The 21,460-nt window shown below is 37.1% G+C and overlaps 1 protein-coding gene across 1 annotated transcript; it reads right to left on the bottom strand.

The window, feature by feature from the left end:
- Positions 1-492: 492 nt before the first annotated feature.
- On the bottom strand, positions 493-20,693 carry LOC109083257 (homeobox protein aristaless-like 4). The gene is made up of 4 exons (XM_042743921.1): positions 20,107-20,693; positions 8,293-8,606; positions 3,638-3,766; positions 493-2,849 (listed from the first exon to the last, which is right to left on the bottom strand). Exons 1-4 carry the CDS (start codon positions 20,435-20,437, stop codon positions 2,532-2,534), a joined length of 1,092 nt encoding a protein of 363 aa, XP_042599855.1. The 5' UTR covers positions 20,438-20,693; the 3' UTR covers positions 493-2,531.
- Positions 20,694-21,460: the final 767 nt, after the last annotated feature.

Here is a 21,460-nt window from a genome sequence, read left to right as displayed (position 1 = left end):
AGTTTACTTCACTGCGGAACATTCATTCACGGTTTTGCGCTGTACCACAGCCTGCAGTGTCTTCACACACAAACGAAACTTACTAGAGAAGCGTGAAGTGTAACATAATATACCTCTGTAAATAAATTTAAAAACAATTTAAATTTACGTCTTGCACACCTTAATGCCCTTTGAATGGAACATATACATTTGTTTCTAACTGGAGTCATGGAGGAATATTGTGTGATGTCCACTTCGCAGGGTACTTACAATCGAATAGAACAAACGTCTGAAGCATAAGAGAAACATACAAAATGTGCATAGCGAGAGGTACGCGAGGACTGGAATTGAGATCCGCTGTTATAAGACAATGAAAGTGTTTTTTGAATGCATGTCAATCTTTTGTTGCGGACTCCCAAATCCAAAATATTTCATTACCCATAATAGGGGCACTTTAAAATTCAATGAAGTTTTAGCTAATCTCAATCAGTAAGTCTGTAAAGCAATTTTTTCACTGATTTACATAATGAGCTGTTTTTAATATGTAACTTTTTACCCTTTATTGGTTGAAGCATAAAACTACAAGCTACTTGCGAAGGAACTATATTTTGTAATTATTAGGGGTCGATGGATTATTAGTGCCGAAATTAAGCATTTTTATGGTTATCGGTATTGCTCATTTTCAAAAGTGATTCGCCAAATTAAATAATTTAAAAGCATTTAAAGAAAGTTTTTGTTAGAGCCCTTGTAATTCTTAATTTTGACATTAATTTTCATTTTTACACCAGACATATCGGTTCAAAATATCGCTTATCGATCTACTTAATCTATAATAATGCCCCTGAAAACACATATCATCAACCCCTAGTAATTATGTGAATATTTTGGTAATTTGTAATTACATCAAATGACAAATATCATGAACAGTCATGGACAAATTATGAAAGTATGCAGTTTCCCGGGAAATCCATCCCAACAGCTCTAATATACCAATTTATTGTAGGCTTCCTATTCATTTAGGGTGAGGCAAAAACAGGGTTTGGATTATGAAGTGCGATCTTTATTTACATTTGGTTGCTTTCAATCAAAAAGTTACATAGTGTAGCTTTGACTATAATCTATTTTAATATCTACTGTTTAATCCCCAGCTGCGTTGTCTTTTTATACCAGCTGTTGGTTTTCATTCGGACGTTAAATAGTCTCATAAAATGTGACTGAGAGGGATCAACTGGATCAATTATTCCTAAATGTAAAAGAAAACTTAAATTTACTCCTTTCAGCATCTGATAAAAAGTCATCATTTTGCAGCACATTATTGCTAGTGAACCCCAATGGCGCCAAACCTAGTGCCTCTTTTCACACTTCATGATATCCAGAATGTTGAAAAGAAGCAGAGGTTTTGGATGGTGACCCACTCTGCAGCGGGTGAAACTAGACCTATGCTGGTGCGAGGGCCTAATGCTGCATCGAGCCAGGAAATTAATGAAGTTAAGCTTATGTTCCAGCTGATGGAGTCGTGTCCCTCTAACACAAAACAAACATAACATTCCAGCATTTGTCTGGAAACAATGTCCCATTACCTCTGGTTTAGAGAATGTGGCTGTGATTAAAGTGAGTATTTTGGGCGCTTGAGAAGGATGGAATCGGAATGTTCGGCATATCAAGACTGAAGAGACGAAACCTGATGTTCATTGGCTTATATAGAGTAGCTGTAACGCCGTCTGGATCTATTAGGTGTGCTCTTTGGCTGGTACAGAATTCTGCTCAATAGATAATGTCTCACATGGAATGGGAAGCAATTATTCTTATTTTATTATGTCTCTATATTCTGCCCCATCCTTAGTGAGCTGTTTAAGCCTATAGTGCATAAGAACTGATGCAAGAAACATCTTAAGCCAAGCACTGACAACATGTCCTGCTCAGGTATTCAATTCAAATAATTCTGATAAAATGTCATTTTGACCCAGCAAGCTTTCAAGTGCAAATTTGCTATTTTATAATATTATGTACTTTGTGGAGCACTTTTACTGCTTTGAATTTGATTAAACAAATCATGTTTATTTATTTACCACTTATTTAAAGGCTTAAAGGGATAATTGACCCAAAAGTGAAAAATCATTTGCTCACTTTTTTTGTCATTTTCAGAATATTTTTTATACTTTAGACTTTTATAATGTTACAAAAAATATTTCAAATAAATCAAACAAAAAAATCCTGCGGACCCCAAACCTTTGAACAGTAGTGTATATGTCTGGTAGTTAAGGTAAAATATATATATATATAAAAATGTCAATGGTAATATATGGAAAGTCAGTATATTCATAAAACAGTCTCCATTTTGAAACTGGCTCTTTGTTTTCCACACATTCAAGCTCTGAACAATCCACTTCCTCTAAAAAACTTCAATATTAAATCTCCTACAAGTGTTTTAAAGCTTTTTAGCCTCCATTTCTCATGTTCATATTGGCTCCAGATGGCACAAACGTTCACCTCATTAGTGCTGACAGCTTAGGGCTGAGGTTGTCTGGTCTTCTGTGTCCCAGATGAAGGCATCATGTGGCCCATGTGATTGCAGCGCTGTGCTCCTTTGCTTTCATACGCAGGCTGGTGATGCTGGAGGATTTGCGATCTGGTTCGAAGTTGAGATCAAATCCATTAATGGTTCCACCTACTCCAGAGTTGCCAAAAAAACTGCCCATGTGTGTCTGTCCCATGTTCCCACCTGGACTTGGCATACCAAGGAAATCAGACACACCACTTGCAGAGTGAGGGTGAGGGGTCATGCAGGAAGCTACGGTATCACAAGGTACCACACAGCCAGGAACTGGTGAGGCTGCACTGCTGCCACTTAACCATGATGGGTTCTGAATCTAAAAAATAAACAAATAAAAACATATTTAAAAACATGAGTGATTCATTTGAATCATTAACTGTAACAATTCATTCATAATGCTGATTCATTCACAAGTGTCTGACTGCATCCTAATATGCATACTTTCATACTATATATCAGGTAGAAAACAGTGTGTGGAATGGCTAGTATGTCCGAATCCACAATATTCATAAAACAGTATGAAAAATGCACCCGGATGACCTAATTTGTATTCATAAACCCGGATTTCATTCATTTAATATAAACTACTGTACATAGAACAAACTTATTTAACAGTTGCAATGTAATAACTTACCCTAATGTAATAAGAATTACCCTACTCACAGAGTACGCATTTTCGGATGTAGCCTCTGCCTTATGAGTGAGTCACTGAACTATTCACTCAACTGTTTCATTCAAAAACATTGATTCTTGCAGGAACAAAACAACTATCTTTATGAGTGACTCACTGAATCATTAACTCAAATGAAAACACTGATTCATTCAGGTATGCTTCTTGTGTTAATATTGTGGATAAAATGTAAGACGTAAATATAAACTTCTTGATCAATAATCTGTTTTATAAAAGCAATATCACTTTCACAATTGTGTTGCTGGTCTAAGATCAGCATGGCTGCGATTCGGCTACACATCACATAATTTTATTAGTTAAACATTAAACACATTAATTTTTATGACTAAGCACAAACGCAGGTTTTAAATTTAATCAGTTACATTTGTTCATAGATCGAAATTTATGATCGGTAATGCAGATTTTAATTTTACCTGTGCATAATTTTCTGGTCGTGTAAGAAGAGGAAGCTCATATGCTGTTGAGAAGTGTGTTCGAACCTGCTGCATCTGACCAAAGCGTTCTCTTTTTCTCCATTTGGCCCGGCGATTCTGAAACCACACCTGCAGAAAAAAGCCAAATATATGATTATTTGAAATATCTGTCTTCAAAAGCCCAAGTTTTGAAGGGAATACATTGTGTATTCTACTGTATAAACTTCATGCTGTTTCTATTTTTGTACTGAATTACTGATGCGGCTTATAACGGTGCACATTATTACTAAAGTCTATCTACTGAGAACTGGATTCTCCCTCTAGTGACTTGTAGTGAAAATCTGAGCACATGCAAAGCCATAAATCCTAAGGCACATGAAAGCCATGCCACGGCTCCTTAGCTGACGTCTTTAATGTGCTGTCCACACTGCACTATTTATGTATGGATTTGAACTCTCCCCTGCCAGCACAGGTTGGAGCTCTGCTCTTTGATAGCTGTTCCTCTGTCTCCCCTCAGCCAGTGGGTCCAGCCTCGCTTATGTCTGGACTAGGTTCACCTCATCAATCACAATGAGGCCAGTTCTGATCTGCTGTTAGTGCACCGTGACACAAACCAACAACCCCAAACCACTGCTGACTGCTCTCAGACCTTAGACATATGCTTCTATATATAAAATGATTTGTAAGTAAAGGTAATATATATATATATATATATATATATATATATATATATATATATATATATATATATATATATATTATTTTCTCAAATTTTACTGGATATAAAATATAAATGTATAATTTCTGCTCTTGCTTGTTACATTAAATTACTAAAATCCAGAAATATACATATTAACATGCGTATGTCTGAAGCAGATTTAAAGGGATAGTTCACCCAAAAATGAAATTTCTGACATAATATACTCACCCTCATGTCGTTCCAAACCTATATGCATTTCTTTTTCCATTGCATGGACACACAATTTGGTTACCAACCAAAAATTAAAGATTTTATTTTTATGTGGACTATCCCTTTAACTTTGCAGAATTTATTACAGGTAAAATAATGAGTAAATATGTAAATTAAGTCTATTTGTTTCCACCTTAAAAATACATTATATAGGATGCATTACTGACTGTAACTATATCAGTAAAAATTTAACACCATCAAATATGTTGATAATAAAACAATAAAGGACAATACACAAACGGTTGGAGTTCAGTATTCTGCTATATTTTAGTCGAATAAAGTCATTTTCTGACATTTACATAATCTCATTCATTATTTATTGGCTTGTAAACAGACATGCATCTGTTGTGTTCAGATGAGAGATTCCATGAATTTATATTACAGATGTTTGTTATTCCAATATGATCCTGTCAAGTTTCTCCCACAGCCATGATAAAGAAGGTTTATTTCTATTTTTCTACCCAGATGAAACCCAAACACACACACACACACACACATACACACACACACACACACACACACACACACACACACACACACACACACACACACACACACACACGTCAGTAAAACAAAAGGTCTTGAGATGTTCAATTTGTTAATGATTTAGAAAAATTGGTCTCCAAAATCACCATTGGACCAAACAGATATTAACTCTCTGGTATGTAATTTATGGAAGATGACTCCTATATTTAAGTAGTTATCCATTTATGCATGAATATGGTTTCATGGACTATTATAAAGGGCAGCGGCAATCTCTCCATACCACTGATCTTAAACTCGGATTGTGGGATGTCTCTCTGTCCAATCACACTACAGTTTCCAAAAGCCCCAAGAGCCATAGACAGGGTAACAGACTATGGCACGCTGCGGTCACTAGAATGGGGAACCATAAAAGCTACAAAAGATACAACGCATTTCCACTTTTCTTTATTTGAGCTACAAAATATATTGCTTGAATTAGCTTAAGTTGTCCTCTAGGAACCATTTGTATATGATGTAATTTGATCTTTCAGCCCAATGTCATGGCCTGCTCCTGACATCCAAGTGCCATTACGATCATGTCATCTGTTTTGGGAATCTTTGTAATTTAATCCCTGTCTCTTTGGACATTTATATTGTTTTTCCTTGGTCTACAAAATTTAGAGCAATCAGAGATAATGACCAAAGATCAATGACCCGAGCAGCATCTGTATACTTTCTGTATTTATGTTGTTCCTCTTTCCTCTACAAGGGTGGAAATGTGCTGAAGATGAATTGAAGGACATTGTACAATGTAAATCTTTTTTACATTAAACATTTGGTTTAATGGCTAAACTAAACCAGCTGAGCAGACTGTAAGGCATTATAGAAGTATGGAAGCCACTTTCTGCAGCACAATAAAAATGTAAAAAGGTAATTGTGACTTTTTTATTTCACAATTCCGGCTTATTTCTCACAATTCCAAATATCTTGAATTTTTTACTTCAATTCTTACCACAATCATAACTTATCAAAAATATCACAATACTTACTTCAATCTTGAAATAACAACTCAACATAATCACTATTTAACCTTAAATGCAAGTTTATAACAATTCAGACTTTATTTCTCACAATTGCAATTTTTGATTCTGACTTTTCAAAATTAAAGGTTTATAGCACAATTATGACTATTTCTTGCAGTTGCGAGTTTATATCTTGTAAGCTAGCACCTGGCGATTGTGACTTTTTTCGCAATTGCGAGTTTATATCTTGCAATTTTTCAACTCGCAATTTCAACTTTTTTTCTCAGAATTCCAAATTCACAATTCTGACTATTTCTCGCAACTGTGATTAAATTTCTTGTGATTTTGAGTGAATTCTGATTTTTTTTCTCAAAATTGCAAATTTATAAAAATTCTAATTATTTTTCGCAATTGTGAATTTATAACTTGAGAGTTAACATCTTGAAATTCTGTGTTTATTTCTCACAATTGCACATTTATATCTTGCAATTTTGAGGTAAAACCCACAATTTTGTCTTTTTTTTAGAACTGCAAGTTAACGTCGCAAATTATTTTGCGACATTTTTTCTTGTTACTCTGAGTTTGTCTACAGTTTTTCTGTTTTTTCATCATTCTCAGATGCAGTATTTCTCCGTCGCTCTTCCTTTTCTTCAAACTCAAAATCTGAAGGGAAATAAGGATGTTAGAAAGTGAAAGTGGAGAATGTTCAGGCTGGAGTTTGTTTACATTTCATGTTTAATTTCCTGACGCCTAAGCCCCCGGCTTTCCAGAGCTGCCCCCTCTGACCTCTCAGAGACCCACAGACTGGAGCAGTGGACCTTTTGTGTAGATCCACAGACACATACATACACATAATCTCATTGTACGCTGCCATATATAAGCACACGTTATATGTGTGACTCACTACACACATGCGCTCGCATCTCAGCATGTTTATAAAATAAAAAGATACTAAATTACATTCCAAAATGTTCCAAGTACTGTATGTCCCAAGGACAAAAACTATGATATCATCCAAAGCACCCTCTTTTACAGAGTGTTGAGGGAAAAAGTCCTGTCTAATAGAGAGAACGAGCAGGACAAAGCAACAGCCAGCACTAAACAACAGCGCTGGGGAGGAAAGCAGGAGGGGCTCATCTCAATTACGTATGTCTGTAGGTATGTTTTTGAAATACGGGTCAAACCCTGTAGTCACTCAACAGAGTCTGCACTGTGTTGTCAGCCTACAGAGGTAATTAGACTCATGTGTGTGATAGTTGGACTCAGAATGAATGCAGTTACTGCACTGCACCATCAAAACATGGCCAGGTTCCTGACAATGCATCACTCTCTTCATGGAAATTGATTATGCCATCTCAAACTGTGTTTTCTTCCCCTGCCAGAGAACGTGTGTTTTTTCCTCCCTAACTCTTCTTAACATCCTTAAACACTGTGGTGTAGAGAGGTACATTAAACAGGCACTAGAAGTTTGGCAAAAATATTTGGGTCCAACTTCTCTGTCATGATGTGAAAATTGAGATCTGAGTCTTGCACAGCAGAGGCTATTGTCCATTTTTATTCACAGAGCAGAATCTAAGAGGAGAATCTACAGACTTTATAGGCTGATTTTGGGGGGAACCTATAGAATTCTGAGGAAAAGAGTTTATAATGTACAAATTGAGTTGCTAGAATTAAATGGAGCTCCTAGAAAATACATTCTGATTTACTGAGAGTATTACCAAATAATAATAATAATTATTATTATTATTATTATATAAAACTATAAAATATTATCCATCCATCCATTCTTCAAACCGCGTCTCTTCTGTAGGGTCACTATAAATATTATTTTAAAAAGAATTAAATATTATTTTGGTATAATATTGTATTATTTTGTATAATATCATATATTAAAAATAGTGGTAATATTTGTTATATAATGTTGTATATTGTTTTATATAATATTACATATTAATGTAAGTGGTCATGCTTTATAGTAATAGTTAAAATAATCAAATTGCTGTTTTACAAACTGAAGAACAAGTCACCGTTTTGTAATAACTGAGAGACTACATAGAAATAAAAATAATGGTCAATATTCATTTCTAAACAACTGCAGCTCTTCTGAAGTGTATATGAATCTACAGTAAAGCATATTTTAATGTCATTTACACAGCAAATATATCAAATTCTTACAAGGATGGGCTGACCAGGCCTACCTGCACCCTTGCTTCTGTGAGGTCTGTCCTGAGTGCTAGTTGTTCTCGAGCATAAACATCTGGGTAATGTGTCTTCTGGAAAACCTTCTCCAGCTCCTCCAGCTGATAGCTGGTGAAGGTGGTGCGGTTCCGTCTCTTCTTGCCTTTGTTGCTCTCAGCCTCACTCTTGTCCAGAGGACTGCCGAGCTCAGAGACAGCCCGTTCTGCTTGACCTTTGACCCCGGAGTCTTTCACATTGATGTAACTACCATCAATACCTGTGGGATCAGCAGTCTGAGGCATCTCTGTGTCTGTCAGTCCAGTGCCATCTTTACCTGGAAATAGACATATTTCTATTCATTAATTGTGAATTTAGTGTTTGCACAAAATATAGGAGAAAGAGGTTTTATGTTGCCCTGCTTCTCAACCCGTTACCATCCTTACAGAAAAGTATCTTAATTAACTGAAGCAGTGTTGATGAAGTGTCTGAAGTGTGGAGACAATTTAACATTCACAAAAACACCACATTCACAAAACCTCTCATCTACTCCTACACAAATATTCTTTATTTCAACATAAACAGGGTTCCGTTGTCACCTCTAATGTAAAACAAGCCTTAGCTGAAAATATGTTCTGCATGTTGGATGCCTGAATCAGTATCTTGATGAAAGTACAAACATGCCAGGATTGTAAGTAAATAATCAAAACATGCCTGTTCAAATCATGCTGTACTGAGGCTCTCAGTTCCATGATCTTTTCAACAGTGGGTGTTACAGTCCCAGTCTGAACCTTTTCCACTCATGTTTGAGCAATTCAACCAAACTATTGCTTATTTTGTACTTGATGTAATTTTAAGGATGCTGAGCTGGGATTTCATTCATAGGTAAAATAATGTTTAATAGTATTATGTGCTGAAAAAGTGATAAAATGGCAGGCTCCTTACTGCTAAAGCTGGCATTTTATGTATTCTAAATTCCACAGTTAATTAATAATCTCACTGTTTGCAGAATTTGACAAAATTTTCAGCTTGACTGGAAATAACGCACTGTATATATATATATTCATTCAGACCCACTTTATACTAAGTATCTTTAACTATTATGAACTACCATTTAAATTATTTGATATAATGCACTCATTATGTACATACATATGCACATATTGTATATTTATATAAAATACTGTTACTACATTTATAATTACAATACTGACCTTTTTCTGACCCCTTAGCCCCTTAAACCTAACCATACCATGAAAACTGTCTATAACCTTATCCATATCCCATCTCAACAACAATACAATGTATTGCAATACATCATGAACACAATACATACACTGTGTTCATACATACATACCAAAATCAATGATTATTTTTTATATATGAGTACACAGTAGTTATAGACAACCACACGTGATATTTACCATGATTTCTTTCTTTGTTTTCGTCTCATATGCCTAAGATTTTATCTCATGTTGCATCCTCATTAACCTGGTACTCTTTATAGCTTTTAGTAAAACTTTACTGAAGGCAAATTTGTTGATTGCTTTGGGCCAAAAGTAAATGCTGCATTATATCCAGTTACTGTATATTATATTAAAATGTATTTAATTAAAATGTATATTATTGTCGGTGCCAATAGCCTTAAATGCAATTCTATCCCAATAAAAGGCAAAAATGTCAAAAAGTATATTATTAAACAAAAATTCAAATAACAACTAAAAAAAGAAATTATTTTAAAATTAAATTCTATATTTCAATGCAAAAAAAATGTTCAAACAAAAATATAAATTAGAAATGAAGACATGCCTCAATGTCATGTATTTTCCTGTTTTTCCCTTCCTCTTGTGATATGGCAGAATCAAAGGTCATCATGGGCCAACTTTGGTCTGCAGGCCCTGGTTTGAGCATCCCTGGTTTAAAGTATCAGTTTTTGCCATAACAATTTATGATAACACACTGCCTCTGTCTCTCTGTGTTTGGCAGAGAACTCATCATAATTGCTGTGGTGAGCACTTTCAGTCCCACCCTGCTGTCTTTCCTTGGCTTTGTAGCCCATGTTATGCTGAATCTGCGTACCACCAAAGTTTTTAAACAGTGCCATTGCATGTTTTTCATTTCAGAGCCAAAGCTCCTCGGTTTTGGCTGCCATCATGCATTGACAGCAATAGTCTGGGTTTGAAAACTGTCCAAATGCTTGGGGATTTTAGAGTTACTCTGTGTTGTTGTTTGCTCGCTACAGTATATAGAATGCAGAATCTAACTAATGACTGGGAGATATACATTTCATCAGACACTGTTTTTAAAAAAACTGCAAAAAATGCTATTTTAAACATTGCAGAAAGCCTGCATTTGCATTACATAGTCTGTGCCTTGCCATTTACACTTGATATATAACAGCACTCATTGACACAATGCCTCAGCACTTCAACAGAATTCAACAGTGCCTTGACTTAACTTCATTGTGCAATGGTTACTCGTTATTTAGCAGATGCCTTTAGCCACAGTTACTTACAACACACTTATTTCAGAGCCAGTTCCCATGTAGTAGCCTGGGATAAAATATATTGCTCAAGGGTGCACTAGTGAAAGGGAATCTCTGTAAATACAGTATCAACTCTATGAGGATATCACCTGTTATCTTTAGGAAGTCAAACCCATGATCCTGGCTTTGTTAGCATGATGCTATACTACTTGAGATACAAGAACTCTACAGGAATGCACAACTAGTACCAAATGAATGCCTACAAGCTCACATCCCTACCATAGATGGCAATATTTATATGAAAGTTAAACATTTCCCAAGGACATACTAGCAAATTTCCCCTTTGGAAACAAATCTAATAATGAATAAATCACATCTTTTACAGGTCTACTTCAGTACTGATGTTGGTTATCCAAAAGTCCTCCAGCCTAACCTATTCTTGTATTTTACTTTCTGTAAACTGGTGGTTACACTAATACCACTTTTAAATAATCAATTCACACCCAGGCAGAATGTTTAATTGGAGTACATGCTTTTAGGAGTCACTCTCCTGAGAACACTAACTTCGTCCTGATGGAGTCGACCGCGTCTTTGAATTAGTAGAGGTCATATGTTTACTAGGAGCAGCTATTTAATCACTGCAAGAAACAGGGAGAAAAACATCAAAGTGTGATTTAACTGGCTGTAAAGCAGCAGGGCACCCGTTAGCTTTTATAGAACATGATGGTCTGGGTCAGCTCTAGAAATAAGACACCCTGTAAATCACAAAAACACTGTCATCCATGCACCATATAACATCCATGCAATTTTAGGTTCCAAAAGTAGGTTTTTGCAGCAATGACATAAAGAACCATTTCCACAGACACACACACAAAAAAAAAAACTTTAAGTGAAAAGTTCTTAAAGGAACATTTTTGTAATGTTACGAATTTTAATATTAATAAGAATCTTTGTCCACTAAAGAGCCTTTTGTGCAATTAAAAAGTTGATGCCAGTAAAGAACTATTATTTTCAATAAGGTTCTAATTTTAAACAAGAAGTTCTAATCTAAGTTACCTAATCTAAAAGATATAGCCTCCATCTGAAAAACTCCAGCAATTAATTGATTGTTCACTACTGTATGTTGCGTATACAGGTATCTGTGCAGAAGCAAAACTTCCAGATGTTCCGTTCCTGTGAGAAGATCAATGCTTGCGAGCCGCACAGGAATGTGGATTCTGTGGGAAACCAGGACAGTGTTTCCGTTAAATCTGAGCTTCTGATAAATGACCTCACACATGACTTCCATATACTGCAGAACCGTGCCAGCTTTCTGTCTCCAAGACTTCACTCCCAGATGCGCACTATAACTTAAAATAGCTCATGAAAAGGATGTGAATATTATTGTCTTCACTGCATGCACTGTGGAGTAAAGTATTTTGCACATGGCTGAATATGTATAGAGATATGTGTGTGTGCATGTGTCTGTGTGTGTGTGTGTGAGTGTAAAATCAATCTTATATGGTGTAAAAAAAAAAAAAAAAAAAAAAAAAAAAAACTTTAGTTGCCAGACCTTTACTGTTAAATCTGGTAGCAATATTTTACAGTACTTTTTTTTAGATTTAACTTAAATTTACAGTAAAAAAAAGAAAACTGTAAAATGCTATACATCATACATAATTTACATTTAAGCATTTAGCAGACGCTTTTAACCAAAATGAGGGTAACAGAAGCAATCAAAACAACAAGAATATACAACTGTTGTGATCCCGGTTAGTCTAATGCAGTACACATAGCATGTTTTATATATTTTTTTAAATAATAATTAATTTTTATATTATTATTTTTATTATTTATGATAATTAAACATGAAACAACTACAGAATACAAAAAGAATAAAGTTCTAGGTCTATAGTTCTACACCATATAGTAACACTCTAAAATAATGACATAAACATACATTTAACAACATATGATGTTAACATAATTAACCCAGAATTATGGGAATGTACATTTAGGTTTGTTCCCTGTAAATTATATGATGACTTGTTCTTTTCACTGGTCACACTTATTTTAAGGTCCAGTTCTCACTATTAACTAACTATTAACTATGACTTTTACCTCAGTAATTAGTAATACCTCAGTATTAATAGTTGGTAAGGTAGTTGGGTTTAGGTATTGGATAAGATCAGTGTTGGGGGTAACACATTACAAGTAATGTGAGTTACGCGAGCAGAATACTTTTTTTCAAGTAACTAGTAAAATAATGTATTACTTTTTAATTTACGAGAAAATATCTGAGTTACTTTATCAAATAAGTAATGCTAGAGAAATCGGGAGTAGGTGCATAAGGCGTTGTGTGCACTGTGTGAACATAATGGTTACTTCTAGACTAAATGTGAACATGCATTTATTCATCTCGCACAATGTCTTTGCTTCTGACCTTCAATGATCCAATTTAACCATACTAAGCAGCAAAAATGACTTAAGAGAAACATTACATTTTTCATTGTTTTTTTTTTTCTGATGAGTGTTGAACTTTCTTCTCCTGTGTCTTATTCTTCATGCAATCCAGAATAGCAGCACAGCTTAAAGGTTTGTTTGAGCTGCGCTCTCTACTGTATAGGTGTGAATTTACATTTACTTCAGCCTGAGCCATTTCACTTTTGGTGTAAAAGGTCTTTTACATTTGCCAAAAAAAACCCTTTTTATATTATAAATAAACAAGCAGGCCAGATGAGAAAAAGTACCACAAAAGTAATGTAACCATAAAAATGCAAATAAGTAAATGCAATTAGTTAATTTTTAAGGCAGTAACGCAATTGTCACTCCCCTGGATGTTCTGTGTATGTTGTTCTCCCTATGTGCTCTCCTTGACCTAGTTTTGTCCTAACTGTCCTTCGTCTTCCTCTGCCTTGTGGATTACTGCACACAGCGCTACATGACAAAACACAAGACCAAGAAAGAGGAGGAAAAAGAAGAAGAGACGGTTCACTGAGACTCTAGCCCCTGACCAGAGTCGAGAGATGGATCTAGCCCCTGACCAGAGTCGAGAGAAGGCTTGCGTTCCGGAGTCCAGTCAGAGAGTTCCTAAATTCCCACATCAAGCCCAGGGCTGCTGTTCCTGCGTCTGGTCCAGGGAGGGCCTCAGATCCCAAGTCTAGCCCAGAGAGGGCTGGGGGCATACGTCTCCGGCCAAAGTAGCCGGGCTGAGTTCCGAGGAGGCCTTAGCAATGGCACCCCAAACTACCTGCGCCACCATGGCTCCCTGAATTACCTGCGCCACCATGGCTCCCTGAATTACCCACTCCGCCATGGCATCCCAAACTACCTACGCCGCCATAGCACCCTGAACTACCTGCTCCGCTATGGCTCCCTGAACTACCTGCTCCGCTATGGCTCCCTGAACTATGCGCTCCGCCATGGCACCCTTAACTACCTGCTCTGCCATGGCACCCTGAACTATCCGCTCTTCCATGGCTCCCTAAACTACCTGCTCCGCCATGGCTTCCTGAACTATGTGCTCCGCCATGGCTCCCTGAACTACCTGCTCCGCCATGGCAACCTGAACTATTCGCTCTGCCATGGCTTCCATGAACTACCTTCTCCGCCATGGCTCCCTGAACTACCTGCTCTGCCATGGCTTCCTGAACTATGCGCTCCACCATGGCAACCTGAACTATCTGCTCCGCCATGGCACCCTGAACTATGCGCTCCGCCATGGCTTCCTGAACTACCTGCTCTGCCATGGCACCCTGAACTACCTGCTCCGCCATGGCTTCCTGAACTACCTGCTCTGCCATGCCTCCCTGAACTATGCGCTCCGCCATGGCACCCTGAACTACCTGCTCCGCCATGGCTTCCTGAACTATACGCTCCACCATGGCACCCTGAACTATCCTCTCTTCCATGGCTACCTAAACTACCTGCTCTGCCATGGCTCCCTGAACTATGCGCTCCGCCATGGCACCCTGAACTACCTGCTCCGCCATGGCTTCCTGAACTATGCGCTCCGCCATGGCACCCTGAACTACCTGCTCCGCCATGCCACCCTGAACTATGCGCTCCGCCATGGCTCCCTAAACTACCTGCTCCGCCATGGCTCCCTGAACTATCCGCTCCACCATGGCTCCCTGAACTACCTGCTCCACCATGCCTCCCTGAACTATGCGCTCCGCCATGGCTCCCGGAACAACCTGCTCCGCCATGGCACCCTGAACTATGCGCTCCGCCATGGCACCCTGAACTACCTGCTCCGCCATGGCTTCCTGAACTATGCGCTCTGCCATGGCACGCCAAACTACCTGCTCCGCCATGGCTTCCTGAACTATGCGCTCCGCCATGGCCCCCTGAACTGGTACTGCCCTGGAGGCTTCCCGTCCCATACAAGCCTGATCTAAGGGGCGTACAGGGATTTTAAGTTTTTCTTTCTCTTTGGAGTGTTACAAGCTCTTGGTGCATAAAGAAGATCTGTAAAGTTGCAAAGACTAAAGTCTCAAACCCAAAGAGATATTGTTTATAAAAGTTAAGAGTCAACCACACCCCCCCTAAAATGGCTCGTTCAAACACGCCTCCACATCTCTACGTCACAATGTGGGAAGATTTGCATAATGCTGCCCAAATGTTCATGCAAAGAAAGAAGACATAACTTTGATTCTCGCTGTTGCCCCCGGGCCATGTTGTGAAGATGCTGTTTTGTTGTGAAAGCGAAAATACTTTGTTTGGCCATCCAAAAGAGGACAAAACTAGAAATCAGTGGTTAAGTTGTATTTACAACACTGTTCGAGAACAGTTCAACCCAAATATTCAGTGTGCAGCACATTTTATGGAGGACTGTTTCATGATCCTGGGAGAGAAGACTACAATGTTCTGACTCACAGCCTGTAAGTACGTTTACATATGTAAAGGTTTTGCCACTGATGATTCAAACGCGAGTTTTGAACAGTGTAGAGCAGTGGTTTTCAATTCCAGTCCTCGCGCCCCCCTGCTCTGCACAGTTTGTATGTTTCTCTTATGGCTTCAGATGTTTGTTCTATTCAAACGTAAGTGCCCTGCGAAGTGGACAACACAGGATATTCCGCCATGATTCCAGTTAGAATCGAACGCATATGTTCCATTCAAAGTGCATTGAAGTGTGCGAGACGTGAATTTAAATTGTATTTATTTACAGAGGTATGTGATGTCACACTTGTGTGAAGACGTTGTGCAGTGTAAATCCGTCAATGAATGTTCCGAAGTGAAGTAAACTTCAACAGATTTCCCCTGCTCAGGGAGTAGAGAGCAATGAACACTGTGTAGGGACCATGTCAATGGGAACACAGTTCATGAACGGAGCTCACTTCTAACGAGCTGATTATATGAATCAGGTGTGTTTACAAAGAGAGACATGCAAAATATGCAGAGCTGGGGGGCACGAGGACTGGAACTGACAGCCGCTGGTGTAGAGCAGAGCTTGTTGTTTGTTGTTTCTCCAATCACAAATGCAGACATGATTTTGTTTGCGCGGCACGATGCAACGCAATGCGTAAAAACACAGTATAAGTCATTACAACCTGTAATTATGTCCCCCCTGAATACAACAAATGGCTCGTTTGTAATGGGTTTTATGTTTTTGTCTTGCAGCACCGGTGTTCTGACCGGGACACACATCACAGTATAGTAAGGGGTGTAACATTTCCGTCACACGCTTGAGGTATTCGGCCAATCATAAAGCACTGGATAGCTGGCCAATCAGAGCACACCTCGCTTTTCAGACTGATGAGCTTTGTAAAAAATGACGCATTTCAGAAAGGCGGGGCATAGAGGAGAAACAATAATGTACAGTATCTGGAAAATAACAGTATGTGTTTTTTGAACCTTAAACCACATAAACACATTTCATTACACCAAATACACAAAATAATGTTCTTTTTAGCAACATCATATAAACCCTTTAATAGTGAGAATCGGTCCCTAAACTAAAGTCTTAACTTTTCACTTTTCACTTCCAGCTATATATATTTTTAATGAACTGTCCTGTTAGACCATTTATAGATAATCAGTGTAAACCAATTAACAGGCTTTTACATTTTTACAGTCTTTTATTGTTAAAATTACAATTATTTTGGATAGTGTAGCTAGGCCATTGTGTCTGTTTTTATGTGGCAAATGACTCATGAAAAAAAATAAAAGCTTTGTTTATTTTCTCTTTCCATCTCCAAAACCCAAAAAGCATCTTACCTTGTACGCTATGTGAAACACCAGGTAAGAATGAAAATTCATGTTGTATCCTTATAGTTTAGGGATACAGCAAGGATAAAAACCAAGAACTTCATTGTCCTTTACTCAAAGCTTAATTTAATTGAAATATTTTGTCACACCTCTGAAAACCGTTCTCCACACAATTAATCGACATACCAGGAAACGGTGTACAGAATTAATCAAATGTGTAAAACCTTTAAGATTCAAGCTCCGCAGATCAAGCTTGCTACAGTAAATGTTTAATAGCCAACTTAATATTCCATCAATTGTTGAATGCTGGTTTATTTGCACATGTCATTTTGTATGGAAAGGTTATGTAAACCAGTCAGCGATTGTCGTTTTAGGCCTCCCAGTGGTGGGGGGATGAAAGCATGAATGATATCTCTGGGAGTCCATACCACACATCTGCCTCTGAATAATGCCCTACTCCCTACTGCTGCAAGTCATGAATCACTCAGGTTTTTGGAGAGGTTTCATGCTTTGGTGTTGTACTCCATTAATATTTCACATTAACAAAAATGTATCAAATGTTGAACTGATTTCAGAAAGCACTGTCAGATAGTTGGGGATTAATTCTGATATTCCTTCTTTTGGAAGTATAAGACTGATGATTTTATACTATACTCAAGTAAGTTCTTAAGTACAATTAAAAAAGTAAAAAAAATAAAAAGGTTAGGCCATGTATTATAGTTTTCAACAGTTTCAACCCATGATGAACATGCTGTGTTACTGTCACTGTAGCTTTTCAGGGCTCTGATTGGCTGGAAAGAGCTAAACACCCTATCATATTTTGGATATAGGTGGTGTGATCACATGACATCTTTACAACAGGCACTTTAAGGAGTGTTATCTTTAGTCAGAGTACATCTTCCCTTCTCTCTTTGTTGATCATAAGTTTGTCCTACATTCTCAGCTTTCCAGTGTTCTCCGACTGGTCAATCAAACTTTGCATGAGGCTTGATCTTACCCCTTGACATCTACAGCACAAACCACAAATACTCTCCAAGAATGGTGTGGGAACCACACAGTGTTCGATCTCCTCAAACCACAGACAGGAAAAACGCTCTAAGTACAGCACTGTCTGTGCATCATCTAACATTAATTAGTATTACTAACAATTTAAAAAAGATTATTTTCTGAAAATCCTGTATTAAAATATAACATCCATGTCCAGTATTTTTACTACAAATATTATTTACAAATAGCCCTAAATATCACTCTAGTATTTTTTATGTACCGTTTTTTTTAATTACATGGATGGAATGGATTTATTTAAATAGTGGTAATGGCCTCAAAATACAGTAAACTATATGCCAAATAAGAGTTTAAAGATTTGTTAATTGTATTTTAGACTGTCCTATGTATATTATCGTCCCTTCAAATGTGATTATTATTACAGAAGACAATTAACATTTTATAGAGCTCTTGAATAATAACAAGAATATTATTTGTTTAGATTTTACTGTACTGTATTTTAATGAAAGAGCAGTAAAAGCAAGGCTGTAGGTAATATGCAGGTTTTTTTTTTTTTTTTTTTTTTTACAAGTGTGTGATTTGTTTGTTTGTTTGTTTTGTTTTAAAAATAGAGACTTCTGGACGCATTTTGATTTCCCGAAGATCCGAATGGTTTGAAAGTTAAGACTGTCTTCGATAGAATTAATCAGTGTAATTCTTTTTACAGCAGTTGTAACCAAATATAAGCTACGTTTTTATAGGTCCTGTGCAGACAAATACAAATAGGCTACAAGATACAAATACACGATACAGTGTTTCATTCATTGTTTATTTAACTATTTTTATTTACTCACTCAGAACAGCAAATTAATAATTTAATTTCAACTGTCTTAAACTGTCAAAATAAACAGGCTGTTCCGACTACATGCATGATAAAAATATCGAAATGTTTTTTTTAAAAAATAAAAGAAAAAAACAGCTTAAATGAAGGAAACAAATAATTTAATGAATCTATTAGAATTTCTGACGCAAATAACAACCTGCCTTAATGTAGCCTAATATACGTTGATGATACATTCGGTGTCTGTTTTCACTGGCCTGCGGTCAACACATCGTAAATAGCCCATGCGTGATTTACAGCCACAAAGATGGATTTTCATGCCACTGTTTGTAAGTAAAAAGAGGATGATAATCTGACTTTTAGTCAATGTATGAATTTAGTAACATCTGTAGTCTTTCCATGACTTCTGCTTTGACTGTTTATGAGACCACCAGACGAATTGTTTATATGTAGGCTAGCCTATTTTTCAGTAAAAACCACCAGAATTTTCTGCAACGTCTGAGTGACCATAAAATGTAAGATGTGACAAATAACAGGCGAGAATGAGTGTGGATTTGAATAATTGCAGCCTTCAGAAAGTGCTTGAACGGTTTGTAGCCTAATGGTCCGATAAATCATTCTAAGGCAAAGTCTATTTTATAATACATGTCTGAATAAACGAAGCAGGCCTAATTATATATGTTTAACATTTATTTAGTGAATTTACGCTTCCTCGTTTGTAGCTCATTGCATTAAACAGAAAAGTCACAGGCCTATTTCTTAAATCCTATAACACACAACGCACACAGTTGTGAGCGAAATAAAAACATTTATTCGATTTAATAAATACAAAGATGTCATGAAAGAAAAATCCTAGACAGTTTTGCGATTATGTCAATTAGAGGGATTTTGATTTTTAGATTTTGCGGATGCTATCCTTATAGCCTGCGATTTTTAATGTTTTTTTTATTTTTTTATTTTTTTTTGTCGGACTAAATAAATTTCAGTTTATTGCAAAGTAAAAATATTATAAATATTCAAAGTTTCAAATACTGTCCTTATCAATTATTTAAAAGTGGTACAATTAAAATTGAAAAAAAAAAAAAAAAAGTGTGGGACGTCAGCACCACTTTGACTATTTACTTAAACATTTAAGGCACATTTTACCGGAGTGAGCTGTGCATACTATGGAACAAATGAGCGAACAAGTTGAAGTTTATATGCTACTCAGATTGTTAAAGGCCTTCTTTTACCCTCAACCGGGAGAGATGGAAATTTGACCAAATTGTAGGCCTGTGTAATCTCTGAAGATATATTAAAAAATGAACACACAACCCATTTACTGTAGATGCTACTCACCATAGCATGAGATGAGCGCGCCGTCCTCCAGTTTGCTGTCTTCAGGGGGAGTTTTGCATGTGGGTCTCTGCATGAAAAGATGGTACTTGCTGTAGGCGCTCTCTGGTGTGCTATCATCCAGTGACGGACACTCTTGGTGGAAAGGACTCCGCGGCTTGTCCCCGTAAGATTGACCTTTGGCGGGGAGGAAAGTGGGACTGTATTTGGAGTCGCTCGGTTGGAACGTCCTGTAAGGACTGGCCTGTTGGACTCTCCCTTGCCCTGATGATGGCGAATAATATGAATCCATTGAGGTCATATCGCAGTATGAGACGCACGTATCTGCGTTCATACCGACAAAAAACAGGCAAAATATCCTAACTTTTTTTTTTTTTTTTTTTGTAAATCTAAACGTCACCGTCGCTTGAGTCTCCTCTCATTCACAGACATGCACTTTCTCACACACCCACACCAGGGCGACAGCTGGAGTTGGTTAAAATGATTCAGATGTTTTCCAGAGAGGCAAAAGCAAATGCTAGAAAGCGTCTTTACGGTTTGGAGGAGAGAGAGAGAGAGAGAGAGAGAGAGAGAATTCTGGATGGAGGATGTTGTTCTGGTATCTGCTGGAGTCGGTGGTCCAGTCATGATAACTGAGGTCAGGAGCTTTTCCCTCCAACTAACACGTGAGAAACACAACGCATGACAGTAATGCAATTAGGGACATGACTGACAGAATATAAGGATAATGTCATACGCAAACATTTTACACGAAAATGTTTAAAAACTTCCATCATTACTTAATCAAAATAGTTAAAAATTGCAATGTAAAATATATGAAAAAAAAGAGATGTATGCACAAAAGTAGGAAAGTTTTTAATTAAAAAAAAAAACATTTCTGATATTTTGCAATTAGTTTACTATTTCAATTAAATTAGCTTTACTGCTGGTTGTGATTTAATAAGGGAATAGTCTTGCAGGTTGAGTTGTAAAGCCATCAGTTTAACCAAAGACAAATGAGTTACAAGATGAGTTACCTGATCACCACCTTTGTCAGATAAGTTATAAGACTATTGGATTTTCACGCTTTTTGCATTAATGTACTTAATGTCAGTATGTTTTAATAATAGCCTATTGCAAGCACCCAAATTACTGAAAATAACAGCGTTTTCAGCTCTGACAGTTTTAACTGACTAATGGCATCCATCTGCATCTCACCAAGACAATGTGCTCAGCAGCTCTGTGAACAGAGTCATGTTTTTGCTTGTTTGTTTGTTTGTTTGTTTTTGGCAAAACATATTACATTTTTGCATTTTCACACAAGGACGGTACAAACGTCTGTGTATATTTCAGAGGTTGCAGATAATGTTAAGGTAAT

This window comes from Cyprinus carpio, chromosome B18 (assembly GCF_018340385.1).
Source record: "Cyprinus carpio isolate SPL01 chromosome B18, ASM1834038v1, whole genome shotgun sequence".
Lineage (NCBI taxonomy): Eukaryota > Metazoa > Chordata > Actinopteri > Cypriniformes > Cyprinidae > Cyprinus > Cyprinus carpio.
This window is presented reverse-complemented; position numbering and strand designations above follow the sequence as displayed.